Source organism: Arachis duranensis, chromosome 3, assembly GCF_000817695.3.
Source record: "Arachis duranensis cultivar V14167 chromosome 3, aradu.V14167.gnm2.J7QH, whole genome shotgun sequence".
In the NCBI taxonomy this organism is placed as follows: Eukaryota; Viridiplantae; Streptophyta; class Magnoliopsida; order Fabales; family Fabaceae; genus Arachis; species Arachis duranensis.
The window spans coordinates 10,061,188-10,073,366 of NC_029774.3; the positions used below are offsets into that span (position 1 = coordinate 10,061,188).

At 36.1% G+C, this 12,179-nt stretch overlaps 1 protein-coding gene across 2 annotated transcripts in view; it reads right to left on the reverse strand.

Moving 5' to 3' along the window:
* LOC107477449 (DNA-directed RNA polymerases II, IV and V subunit 11) overlaps nucleotides 1-4,054 on the reverse strand; it is a 10,648-nt gene extending 6,594 nt beyond the window's left edge. Inside the window, exons 1-5 of one of the 2 annotated variants that reach the window (XM_016097462.3) lie at nucleotides 3,928-4,054; nucleotides 3,755-3,844; nucleotides 3,580-3,658; nucleotides 2,967-3,062; nucleotides 1,884-2,150 (exon numbers count right to left, since the gene is read on the reverse strand). In XM_016097462.3, coding sequence (XP_015952948.1) covers nucleotides 2,118-2,150; nucleotides 2,967-3,062; nucleotides 3,580-3,658; nucleotides 3,755-3,844; nucleotides 3,928-3,980 — 351 coding nt within the window. In that variant the 5' untranslated portion in view covers nucleotides 3,981-4,054 and the 3' untranslated portion in view covers nucleotides 1,884-2,117. Of the gene's footprint in view, nucleotides 1-1,883; nucleotides 2,151-2,966; nucleotides 3,063-3,579; nucleotides 3,659-3,754; nucleotides 3,845-3,927 lie in introns of those variants that run through there. The other variant, XM_052258869.1, reaches the window with a different exon arrangement.
* Between the last annotated feature and the right edge of the window lie 8,125 nt (nucleotides 4,055-12,179).

The following is a 12,179-nucleotide window of genomic DNA, read 5'->3' on the forward strand; positions in this document are numbered from 1 at the left end:
ACATTGAAGGAGAAGAGAAAACTGTTAGCTCAGGTAGCTCTGAGAACTCTGTGCCTTGCACTCTCAAATTTTCTCTTTGCTCCAAACAGTGGCTGTTCTCTCTTTTTAAAGAAGAGGGAAGCCTCCACACTTGAAGCCAACACCCAAACCAACTTCTTCCTCCTTCAAGAAACAGAACCGGTTCGGCCACATAGAGAGAGAAGAGATAACCCTGCAAAACCCAATATGCAATTACCTCTGGCTCTTTCTTGATCATCACTCTTCATCAATCCGAGCTCTCCATCCTTGGCTTGCTCTCCAAGATGGATTTCTGGCCCTTGATGCTTCATGATGATGATGACTTCATCTGCTTCGATCTCTGCCTCAACCATCACTTCGCCACTCTAGCTACTTCCTGTGGTGGTTGAGCAGAATCAAAGACAAGCCATGCTTCAAGAATCTCCCTTGCTGGCCGAATCTTCTTCCTTCTTTTTGAGTATGAAGGATCCGAGATTACCTCACCAAATCTTACCTCATTTGGTGATAATCTCAGCCACTACATACCTTTTGGTTTTCTTTTTCTTGCCATCATTAACTTGATGGCCTTGAAGCATGCAGCTTCTTCTTTATCTTTTTGGTAGCTGAACATAGCGTCCATAGCTTCCTGGACAAGGACCGAAGAAAGAAGAAAGAGATGAGAGAGAATAAACAACTTGGAAGGAAAGTAATAAAATGAGTTTATTAATTCAAGTGAAAAGGTGCTTTTACTTCCCTAGTGGTTTAGCGTGTAGCATTAATCATAATGATTCCCATCAAATCAAAGTCAAGTTCTCTCTCATGTTCCCCATGCTAGTGAATTAAATTTCAAATCCTTCCAAAGAGTGAAATGGAATCCGTTGGAAGCATTGAGGCTTCTTCATGGATTCGGATAAAGCATGGAAACATTCATTAATGTTGAGTTTGGTAGCAATAAAGTTCATTTTGGCCCAACTAGTAACATTTGCTTTCCTGATGGATTTTTGGATCAAGTATTGAACAAATAGGAAAGCTTCATTTGGGCTTGTAGTAATAATAACTCAATCTAACCCAATAAAAATAATAATTCAGTCACAACAAATAAAACATTTTTGCATCAATACTGAATGTACTTATAGAACACTTGGGCTTGCAATGATTTTTCTTTTATTTTCGGCCCATATTAAAAACCTGTATCACAAAATTATTAATTAACATATGTTAAATGAAAATCAAATTAATAATTTTGTAATTAATTATTTTAATAATGTTTGTTCATCATCAAAATTAAAAGAATCTAATGAATAAATTTATCATTATTTTTGTTTAAAAAATACAAAAAATTATGATATAATATTATTGTGCAATTAATAATAATAATAATAATAATAATAATAATAATAATTTTATATATCTTACTTTTTTTTGGACGAAAAACGGTTATGCCTAACGAAAAAAAATGTTGGGATTATAGTTATTAGATGATTAGGTAGTATAGTTGTAGATACTAACCGTAGCAAGAAAACAAAAAGATAGAGTAAACCCTGTGAAAAATTGTAAAGATAAAAGTAGAATTTCATGAAGATTTCATCATGAGGTTAAGATCAATAAAGATATTGTGCAGTGAATCACGTCTCTAACAATATGATCGAAAGCATTAGGAATGCCTTTATGTGCAGCTAAACCCCCTTGTTCTTCTACACTAAAATTGTTCAACCCTAATATACTCCTGTAACAACTATTTTATACACAGATCCCACCATTTGCGTTCAACATTATCATGCTATCTGCAAGTGTATGTTCCCCGAAGTATATTCATATTCAGTTCAATTCAATTCACTGAACATTGCTTTTAAATAATTCAAGTTATACTAGAATAAAAAAGTCAATTAAAAAAAGGATATATTCACATTCAAGATTCAGGGAGAGAAACAGGGTTCATGTGACAGGATTTTTCCTTTTTAAACATAATTAGCTTAGTACAATGCAAATCATCCTTCAATAGTTTTGTTAACATTGAAATTGTTCACCACTGTAGAAGTTCCTTGGTCCAAAAGAAACATCTTTAACAAGTTTCATATCCAGCAAAGGCTAAAGGGAAAAAGTTCCATCTAGAATGTACATCAATAGTCCCTTGAAAACTTCACCATCTCGTCCTGCAATTAAAAATATGAATTTTTAACTAACCAAACTCAAATAAAAATGGACAAGAAAACTTCATAAAATCCATAACCGATTTGTCTCTTCCCAGCACAAAATTATATTGTAACATAATCATTCTAGGTAGTACACGGGTTCCACAGAGTTCTTCCCTATTCCCCACACTGAAATGCCAGAACCCAGAATTATGCCCACTTTGAAGAACTTAAGAGCCAATTCTCAAGACACCACAAAAGAACTACCATGAGACTATTAGTATTTACGTTTGAAGTGCCATATAGAAGCAGAGAGTCATGAGGAACAATTTCTCAGAATATGGCAACATCTCTTATAGAAGGAAAAAGCCAACTCACAGTCCTCCCCATAAATGTTGTCCGGACTTAACCACATTTGCTAGGTGGAAAAGACAGATACCATAAAAAGAAATGATAACATAATACTAGAATGGTAGAGCCTAGCAAAAATATAGCAAGAGAAGCCAAACTTGTGATATAAGTATTCTTCTTTAACATATTATAAGTTACTTAAGTTGAACCTCTTCAGACTCCAATTTCCTAGAACAAGTTACTGACAAAACATCAGGTACCCCACACAGTCAAATTATATGATCTAATTCAGAACCTGCAGCTACTTTGCAGTTTTGAGAGTAATGATACTGAAATGGGGCCAATCAGACAATCATTGCCCGGTACTAATGGATAATATTCTAATATCTGAAAGATTCTCAAGATTAAGGAGTAAACAAGTATCAGTGATTGCATGGAATTAAACATATTTTCAAGAAGAGGAAAAAAAAGAAACAACATACAGACCTCAAATGACTTCTTCAAGTGATCAAGTTCCCTGTCCAGATCATTAATAGCCTGGTTATATGCCTGCATTGGGTCTGACCGGCCAGTGGTATGTATCTGCAAAAGCAACAGCAACAGCACAACAGGTAATGCTAATAATTTCTAGATGTTGCACATAAAAATAGAAATTTGAGACACTCCCAAGTTCCAAGTGCCGATTAGAAACAAAAATACCACAAAAGCATATACCTATGGAAGTGTGAACTTTGAATATTAAAAGATTAAATGCTTCAAAACCATCACTAGGTTAGTAAACAAGCTAGGGTAAGTTGTAACTTTTGACTCTTAGGATGTAATTTTGAGTGGAGCTCTTGCAAATGTAGGGAATGAAAGAAAGGATTTGAATAGTAAAGCAGAATCCTTTAACTCTTCAAGCCTTTCTTCCACCTCCCTTCCCCTTCAAAATCCGACATCAGAAACACACGCTTTTAGTACCAAACTACATCGTATCACTTGTGAATGAAATTGTTGTGAAGCCAATTTCAATCACATTTTATTATGACTTATACATTTACCAAAAACTTTGTAATTAGTAATTAGTGAAGGGAAAAAATATGAAAGATTGGAAACCCACCCTCACAATAATTTTGTACTGGAGAGGGTGAGGCAGCTTGTATCCAGCAAACAACACGTTCTCGTCTCGATGCAGCTGCCTGAAAATACAAGCATCCGAAAAAGCGAACGATTTAGGTTTAGGGTTTATACAGCTAAAAATCAAATTAAAACTGAAGGGAAAAAAAAATGCGCACATGCGAATAATATTGCCTATAGTGTGTTCCTCTCTCTCGATGGTGACAGAGGCGGCATTGATGATCTTCGTGTCCCTCTCATACGATACCCTGAAATCAAGTTTTGACAATTAGAACCGTAAAGCGAGAGAGAGAGAGAGAGAGAGAGAGAGAGAGAGAGAGATGAGGCATACTTTTTGGTGCCTTCGGGGACGACAAAGCGTTCGTAACGGTCAGGGGCGTTCATGGCGAAGCTCTTCTACTCGCTGAGTTTCTGAGTGTAGCTCTGAGTGTAGCTCTTAATCATTTAGTTAATTAACGGCTTAAGTATAATTTTAGTTTCTAGATTTCGAAAGTTTCAGTTTATTTTAAAATTATCTTTTGCGCCAAAAAAATAAATTTTAGAGATAAAATTGCTCCTTATAATTACTATTATCTTCGTTACATTCCTCCAAAATCATTTTGCCTTCTCCAAGTAAGCCAGTATTTAAGAAAAGGATTGTTGAGTGAAATATTTGTGTGAAATCTTACGAAAGTGTTTTTACGAGGACTGTCTAGTTAAGTGGTTGAAGAGTGTTTGGTGTTGGTAGCTCGAGCGAGGTTGCTGAAGAACTTCCTGCATTCGTGATTTGGCTTCGTTATTACAGATAGCCCTTGTCGAGATAACTTTTTTATCCATGCAATATCGTCTTTGTTGATGGAGGTAACGGGTATAGAATTTAATCTAGGCCATGCGAACCTCTGTGTAAGGCTAGAGTTTGCGCTGATTGTTTTTGTTGTCTTTGTTTGTTGGTTTAGTAACGTCCTGTCTTTAATAATAGGGTTGTTTAGAAAGAAGATGACGCTCTTTAACATGATGGTGCACCATGGGGGTGCATTCACATATGAGAACGATGTGCTCAAGTACTTGAAGGGTCAAGCTACAGTCGTGGAAGACATTAACGACGATCGGTGGAGTGTGTTTGAGGCATACGAGGAGGTGAGGCAGTTTGGATATTTGAAGTCCACCATCGTAGCGTTATGGTACAAAGACCCAACTGCAGATGATTCCAAGAGTCACTTGAGGTTGTTGAAAGGTGACTCAGAGGCAATTGAGATGTCCAGCATAACAAGGAAGAGGGGCTTCGTTGATTTGTTTGTGGTGCATGAGGTTGGGGATGCCGAAGGATTTTCGGAGGTTGGTTATCTTGACGTGGGGGAGAGATACTGGGGGCGTCGATAGTAAAAAACTAATGGAGAATAAATGCCGGTTAAGAATTGATCAAAGAATTTTCCAATTCAATATCGCAAAGTATAGTTTCAACCGACAAAGTATCCTCAAATCAATGTTACAAAAGGATGTCACAACAATGAATTCAATAACCGGGAGTAGAATCCCGAGTTGTTCTTCCAATGATTTGCACTAAAAATCTAGAATGCACATTGTTGGTTAGAAATTTTGGAGTTTTTGGGTTGCTTAAGAAGAAGTAAATTGACAAGTATACAGAAGCAACAACCAACCAACAATTAAAGTGATATAATTAGAAATACCAAACAAGCATTATGTAACTAACAAGCATGCATCAAAATAACTACAACTAAAAGCATATAAGAATAAGAGATATGAATTGAGAATGAGGAAACTAGGAATTCCAAACTTGTAAAAGTGAGTAACAATCAATCAATATAAAAGTTTTGGCTAGGGGAGAGAATTGGAGTTCGTATCCCTATTGTCATTATCTATTGTGATGAGAATTGTCTATTACTTCCACTTAGTTATCCTCTAACAAATGAAGGAAAGTCAAGTGAGTACAAATAACTTGAGTTCACAAGTCCTAGTCAACTCCTTATAAAAGACTAGCTTTAGTGAAGTTCAAGCTAACAAGCAACTTCCAATACTCAATCAACCATAGACTTTGACAATTCAAGAGTTTCCAATACTCAACCCCAAAGTCAAGAGTAGAAATCTACTCCATAATCATAAAAGACATTTTCACAAACACCTTGTGTACACTAAAAGAAGACATTATAAAATTGAGAAATAAATCCAAATCAAAGCTACCCACTAACAATAATTGCTAATAACAAACCAAATGACAACAATGAACATGAAAGAAAACTCAATACATTAATAAAAAGTAATTCCAACAAGATCCAAATTCAAACTCAAAATTACTAAAGTGGTAAGAGTGCTAATTGAAATTAAGGAATAGAAACTACAATTAAAGCAACAAGAACTGAAATTAAAAAGGATCTAATCCAAGAATTCAAGTGAGAATGAACAAAGAACGAATAAACCCTAGAGAGAAGTGAGATTTTTCTCTTTCTAGAATTCAAAAACTATCTAAAACTAAGCTAATGGAATGTGTCTCCTATACTCCTTCACTCTCAGCCTCTAATCTGCAGACTGGGCTCGAAACTGGGCCAAAATTGAGTTCTGAAATCGGCCTCAGCGTGTTCTCTTTAGTGAGGTACGTGCCGCTTGTCACGCGTACATATCGATCGACTTCTGCACCAAGTCACGCGTACGCGTCAGTCACACGCACGCGTCGGTACCAACTTCTCAATTCCTCTATTTCTTGTATTCATTTCACTTTTGCATGCTTCTTTTCCATCCTCTAAGTCATTCCTGCCCTATAAACCCTGAAATCACTTAACACACGTATCATGACATCGAATGACAATAAAAGAGGATTAAGAATTAGCATTTTTAAGGTCGAAGAAGCATGTTTTGAACCCTAACACACAATTAGGAAGAAATAGTAAAAACATGCAATTTACATGAATAAGTGTGACAAGAATTGACAAAATCCACTTAATTCAATCCAAAATAAACCATAAAATTGTGGTTTATCAAGAACCTAAAGATGGTGGTTTGGAGGTAGTGGTGTTTGAAGGGGACCAAGAAAAGACTGACGGAGTTGGCGATGCGGTTGAAACCGAATGTCAGAATAAGGTTGTTGGAGAAGAGTTAAGCCAGGAGGGACAGATTGGGTCCGGTGACCATGATAGTAGTGGCGAAGACAGTGATGACCCAACATACTTGCCATCCAAAGAAGAGGGGGATAGTGCCAAAGACATCCACTTCACTGACAGTGAGGAGGTTTATGACTATGAAAGTGGATTTGGTAAAGAAAATTCTATGCCAAAGGACTCTAACGTAGAAAAGGGTAAAAGGGTTATGACAAGTGATTTGGACGATGAGGAAGCAGCCGACAGTGATGACTTGGAGCATAATTATAGGTTGGCACATTGTATGAATCTCGGCAAGAGTTTAAGGACACGGTGGCAACCTTTGCAGTCCAGACAGCCAGAAATATTAGAAAGACTGCTCCTTTTGGTGAGGGTCTGGGCTGTATATCAGAAAGACTGCTCCTTTTGGTTATATGCACACAAGGTTGGTGAGAAATTCACATGGCAACTAAGAAGCATGAATCTGCAGCATACCTGCATGCAGACACACAGGGTTGGAATTATGCACTCCAAATGGCTGGGCACTCAGTTTAAGAAAAAAGTGAAATCCAACCCAAGGATTAAGATAAAGGATTTGGTAGCAAAGGGACACAAAAAGTGAAATTTGACCGTTACTAAGTCAATGGCAGCTAAGACAAAACAAGAGGTTTTGAGCCAGATCCAGGGAGCATTTAGGGAGCAGTATAGGAGGATTAACGATTACGGTGGAGAGCTTTTAAGAACAAATCCAAGATCAACGGTGATTCTAAAAGTGATTCGATCACCAAATTTTGCTCAAGAGAGAAAAAATCTAGACTTGATGAACTATTTTGTTTTCCAAAGACTGTATGTATGCTTTGATGCATGCAAGAAAAGTTTCCAGCACTGTAGAAGGTCTATTGGGTTGGACGGATGCTTCTTGAAAACCCCCAAGGAGGACAACTGTTGACTGCAATTAGAAGAGACTCAAACGACCAGATTCTTCCAATTGGGTATACAATTGCGGAGGCGGAGACAAAAGATTCTTGGGTCTGGTTTATGCGTCATCTGTCCAAGGATTTGGGTCCATACAATATTGCAAAATGCACATTTATGTCTGACCAGCAGAAGGTAGTTTTACATATACACTATGCATTGTGCTAACAAAACATTTATAAATGTACTAATCGAATGAAATCTCACCTTCTATTAATAGGGTTTGTTGCCAGCGTTTGAAGAGGTCATTCCAGAGGTGGGACAACAGGTTCTGTGTCAAGCATCTCTACAACAATTTTAGAAAGAAATTTCTGGGCTTGGAGCTGAAGAACAGAATGTGGAGGTGTGCTAAGGCAAGTCACTGGCAGAGTTGGGAGAAGGAAATGAAATCTCTGCGAGGTCTGAATGAGGGAGCATTTTGACATTTGAATGGCATTCCACCCAGGTTCTGGTCCAGGTCCAGGTTTACTTTTCTTTCAAAATGTGACACCCTTGTTAATAATATGAGTGAAAGTTTCAATGCTGTCATAGTAGAAACAAGAGAAAAACCTATTGTGACCATGTTAGAGGATATTAGGGTGTATATGATGACTAGATGGGCTACCAATAGGGATAAGGTTCTGAATTATCAAGAAAACATTATGCCAATGATTAGGAAGAAAATAGAGAAACGGCCAAGCTTAGCTAGAGATTGGAGGCCATACTGGTCAGGGGCTAGTATGAGGTTATGTGTGGACTGGATAAATTTGTTGTGGATCTGACTGTTGGTGAGTGTTCTTGCAGGAAGTGGCAAATGAGTGGGATTCCTTGTCCTCATGCGATCAGCTGCATTACCTTCAAGGACCTTGATTTGGAGTCCTATGTGGATGATTGCTACAAAAAGGAAGCCTACTTGAGGTACTATTAGGAGGTCATACATCCTGTTAATGGTCCGGACTTATGGGAGAGGACTTAGTACGATGATGTCATGCCACCTTCATATAGGAAGCCAAGCCACAGACCTGTGAAGAAGAGGAAGCAAGGGCCTGGAGATTAAGACAACAGAAGCCAAAATCATCTGTCACAGAGGGGTCAAGTCCAAAGGTGCTCCAACTGTGGTGTAGTAGGACACAAGAAAGGTGGCTGCACCAAGCTTAAGAAGAGGGTTTGTAACATTATGTTCTAGGGTTTACTTACTCTAATGCTTTCTATAAATTTAACTACTTGGATATGTCTATAACTGTCTCTGTAATTTACATTTCCTTGATAGGCCCCAGCCTCAACAAAATGAGGGAAGAAGGATACATCTAAGCTAGCCCCTGGTCAAACAATTCGGACAGGGAGGAAGAGGAAGACTGCACCATTACTACCCAACCTGCCAACAACTCAGCCCAGGAAATCAAACTGAAGGCCTAAGAAACCAGCAGTTCGGCCCAACAAACCATCACTTCAGCAAAGCTTCCACTCAGCCTAACACCCAGGGACGGACCTACATTGATGGAAGAGGGGGCATTTGCCCCCACAAGGTTTAAAAAAAAATACTTATATATATATATATTCTAAAATAAAATATAAATATTTTTTTATGTTTTATGTTAAAAAAATGTTTTGTTAAACTTAACATTTAATAATAATTATATTGTTAAATTTGATTTAGTATAAAATAAAAAATTAAATAAATAAATAAACTCAAAAAAATGATAATTAATTTTAGGTTTAATTACTCTATTAGTCTCTATATTTTCGCAAAATTTTCAATTAGGTCCTTATATTTTTTTCTTTTTAATTGGTCCCTGCACCAAATTTTTTTTTTCAATTGAGTCCCTACACTTTTTTTCCTTTTATTTGTGTCCCTGGAGCAATTTTTTTTGTTGAGTCCTTATACAATTAAGCCAATTACTACCAAAAGGGACCTAATTGAAAAAAAAAATTGGTGCATGGACCCAATTAAGAGGAAAAATAGTATAGGGACCTAATTGAAAATTTCGCAAAACTATAGGGACTAACAGAGTAATTAAACCTTTTTATTATATTAGTTAATTAGTTGATAATTAAATTAAGTTATATTAGCTTAGTCGTCCACTTAAACAAGTGTTGTGAGTTCAAATTTTGTCTCGTATGTATAGTAACTCATTGGCCCTGTTAAATGAAATTCAAAATTTTGATAGATTAATCCTTAATTTGTTGGATATCGTGCAAAGCAAAAAAATATCTATACCTAAATTTTATTATATTTTTGCCTCCACAATTAAATTTTTCTGCGTTCGTCACTGCTAACACCCAAGCACAACCCAAGAACAAGGCTGCAGCAGGAGCAACCTCCACCAGCAACAAACAATTCCTGAGCCAGCCACTTGAGAGGAAGAGACATTTTTCTGTCATACAAAGTGGTGCACCACATGTTCCTCTACATAAGCTGAAGTTGATAGCCGAATTACCTCCATTTGAGTGGGAGAATCTTTAGGATTTGTAAGTCATCTCTTTAGTTAATTATGTATTAGTAGTATGAAAACAATGTTTGTATTTTGGTATTATCTCTTTAGTTTCAGAATATTGCTTTATAGACACTGGTTTCATGACTGTATTTTGGTATTAGATGACTTAGCACACTGTAGTTGAATACTGCTTCTCTGTTTTTTGTTACACTGCCAGAACATTCACTGTATTTTGGTATTAGGCCTAAGGAAACTAACATTTAATTTGTGTTTGTTTTAACTTCTCATCAAATGAAATCTACCATTAGTTAATGAGTGAATTTTTAGTTACTGTGATTCATGCTTTTGTGCTTTACTCAAGAAGTTCATTAGGATTGCAAATTACCACAGGTTCACCATTAACCAAAGTCACATTTTATGTAACATTAAACAACATTTTGCTTCATTAATTTAAACAGGTTCACTCATTCTAAACCCTTAAACCAGTGTAACATCACAAATTACCCTCAAACTTTACCCCTACATCACAACAAATCTCATAAAATTTCCTACCTAATTATCTATAACCTAGGTGCATTCCATATGGATGCTTTAACTTATATTGATTCTGCAGCAATAAAAACAAAAACCCAACCCAACCAGCAATACATAAAGCACTAACAATCTTAAGCTTCGTTTCCACCTCCTTCAATCTTGCTTTTAATTTTGTAATCTTCCTCCTGGTTCTTGCAATCTCAAGCTCCTACTGAGCACCTCCAGGTTCCGGATCTACCCATCGAAAGAAACTACAGCCATCCTGTACCTGATAGAAGCCACATAGTGGTATCAAAAACCCCCAAATTCTCAGACCCAGAATCGCAAAAGAGGAACAACACCGTACCTCATAGTATACGCTTTCCCAGAATCTTTGTCCCGGGTTATCCTTCGTGGATGAAGTTCACAGAATCAGCCTCTCGCCATGTCCGCAGAGCAACTCTTTCGCAAGTGAATGAAATCGTGAAGCTCTTGAACTTTGGGAAGCTATGGACGCTGTCTCTTGAACCCTAGCGCTGCTGTTCTCCGTGGAGCTTCAGCAGAAGACGCTGCCATTGAACACCCCAGGCACTGCACCTTTATTCACTTTCATCATTTATATATTTATTCTTTTCTTTATTATTTTTATTATTATTGATATTTATTAATATTATCATTATCTGTTAAAACGGTTGTAACGGACGCTAACAACCTGAGGGATGATTTTAAAACAAACTGGAACCTTCGAGACCATTTTGTTGGAAAAAAAAGGTCGAGGACGAAATAAATTTTTTGTCCTTACGCTAAGGACCAAAATCGTACTTAATCCTAATTAATGCTAATAGACCATTAGTAAAATATTAAAACAGAAAAAGGTAATTTATTGTTAGCCTTCAAGATTTTTATCACGATGTCACAAATTAATTCATATAATTTGAGCATAATTTTTTATTTTTATATTATGTTATAAAATTTTATTAAATTTTAATTTTTTTATAATAATTTATCTTTATATATTGTTATAGCATTTTTTTAACTTTATTTTTTTATATTCTTTTATTTTTTATTTTTATTTAAATTATATTATTACTTTTAATATTAATATTTAATTTTTAATAAGTATAAATTTAATTAAAATCTAATTCCTTATCTTCTCTTTTCATATTCATTACTCATTCTTATATTTACTATATAAATCAATCGGTTCAACGATATATCTAAGTATTTTTGACAACTAAATCCAACTAATTTGGCCCAAACTTAACAAAAATCACTCTCATCACACCAGTGTGTATCACACGCACCTTTCAATAACACAACTTCTTTGTCTTCGTCTTCTCCTCCTCATTCTTCTTTCAAATTCGTGCATATAGGTTCTTCTTCTTCTTCTCTTTTGTTATCGTAATCACCAATAACTCCAACATTTTGAATTGAATTTATTTATATAATTGACAATGTTCGGTTCATTTAGTAATATACAGTGGTTTCGCTTTGACAATATTTTCGGTTCATTCTAGACGCAGGTGTTTCTGAATTCGAATGTATATAATGGACAAATGTTCGGTTCATTTAGCATTATACAATGGTTTTGCTTTGATAATATTTTTTGTTCA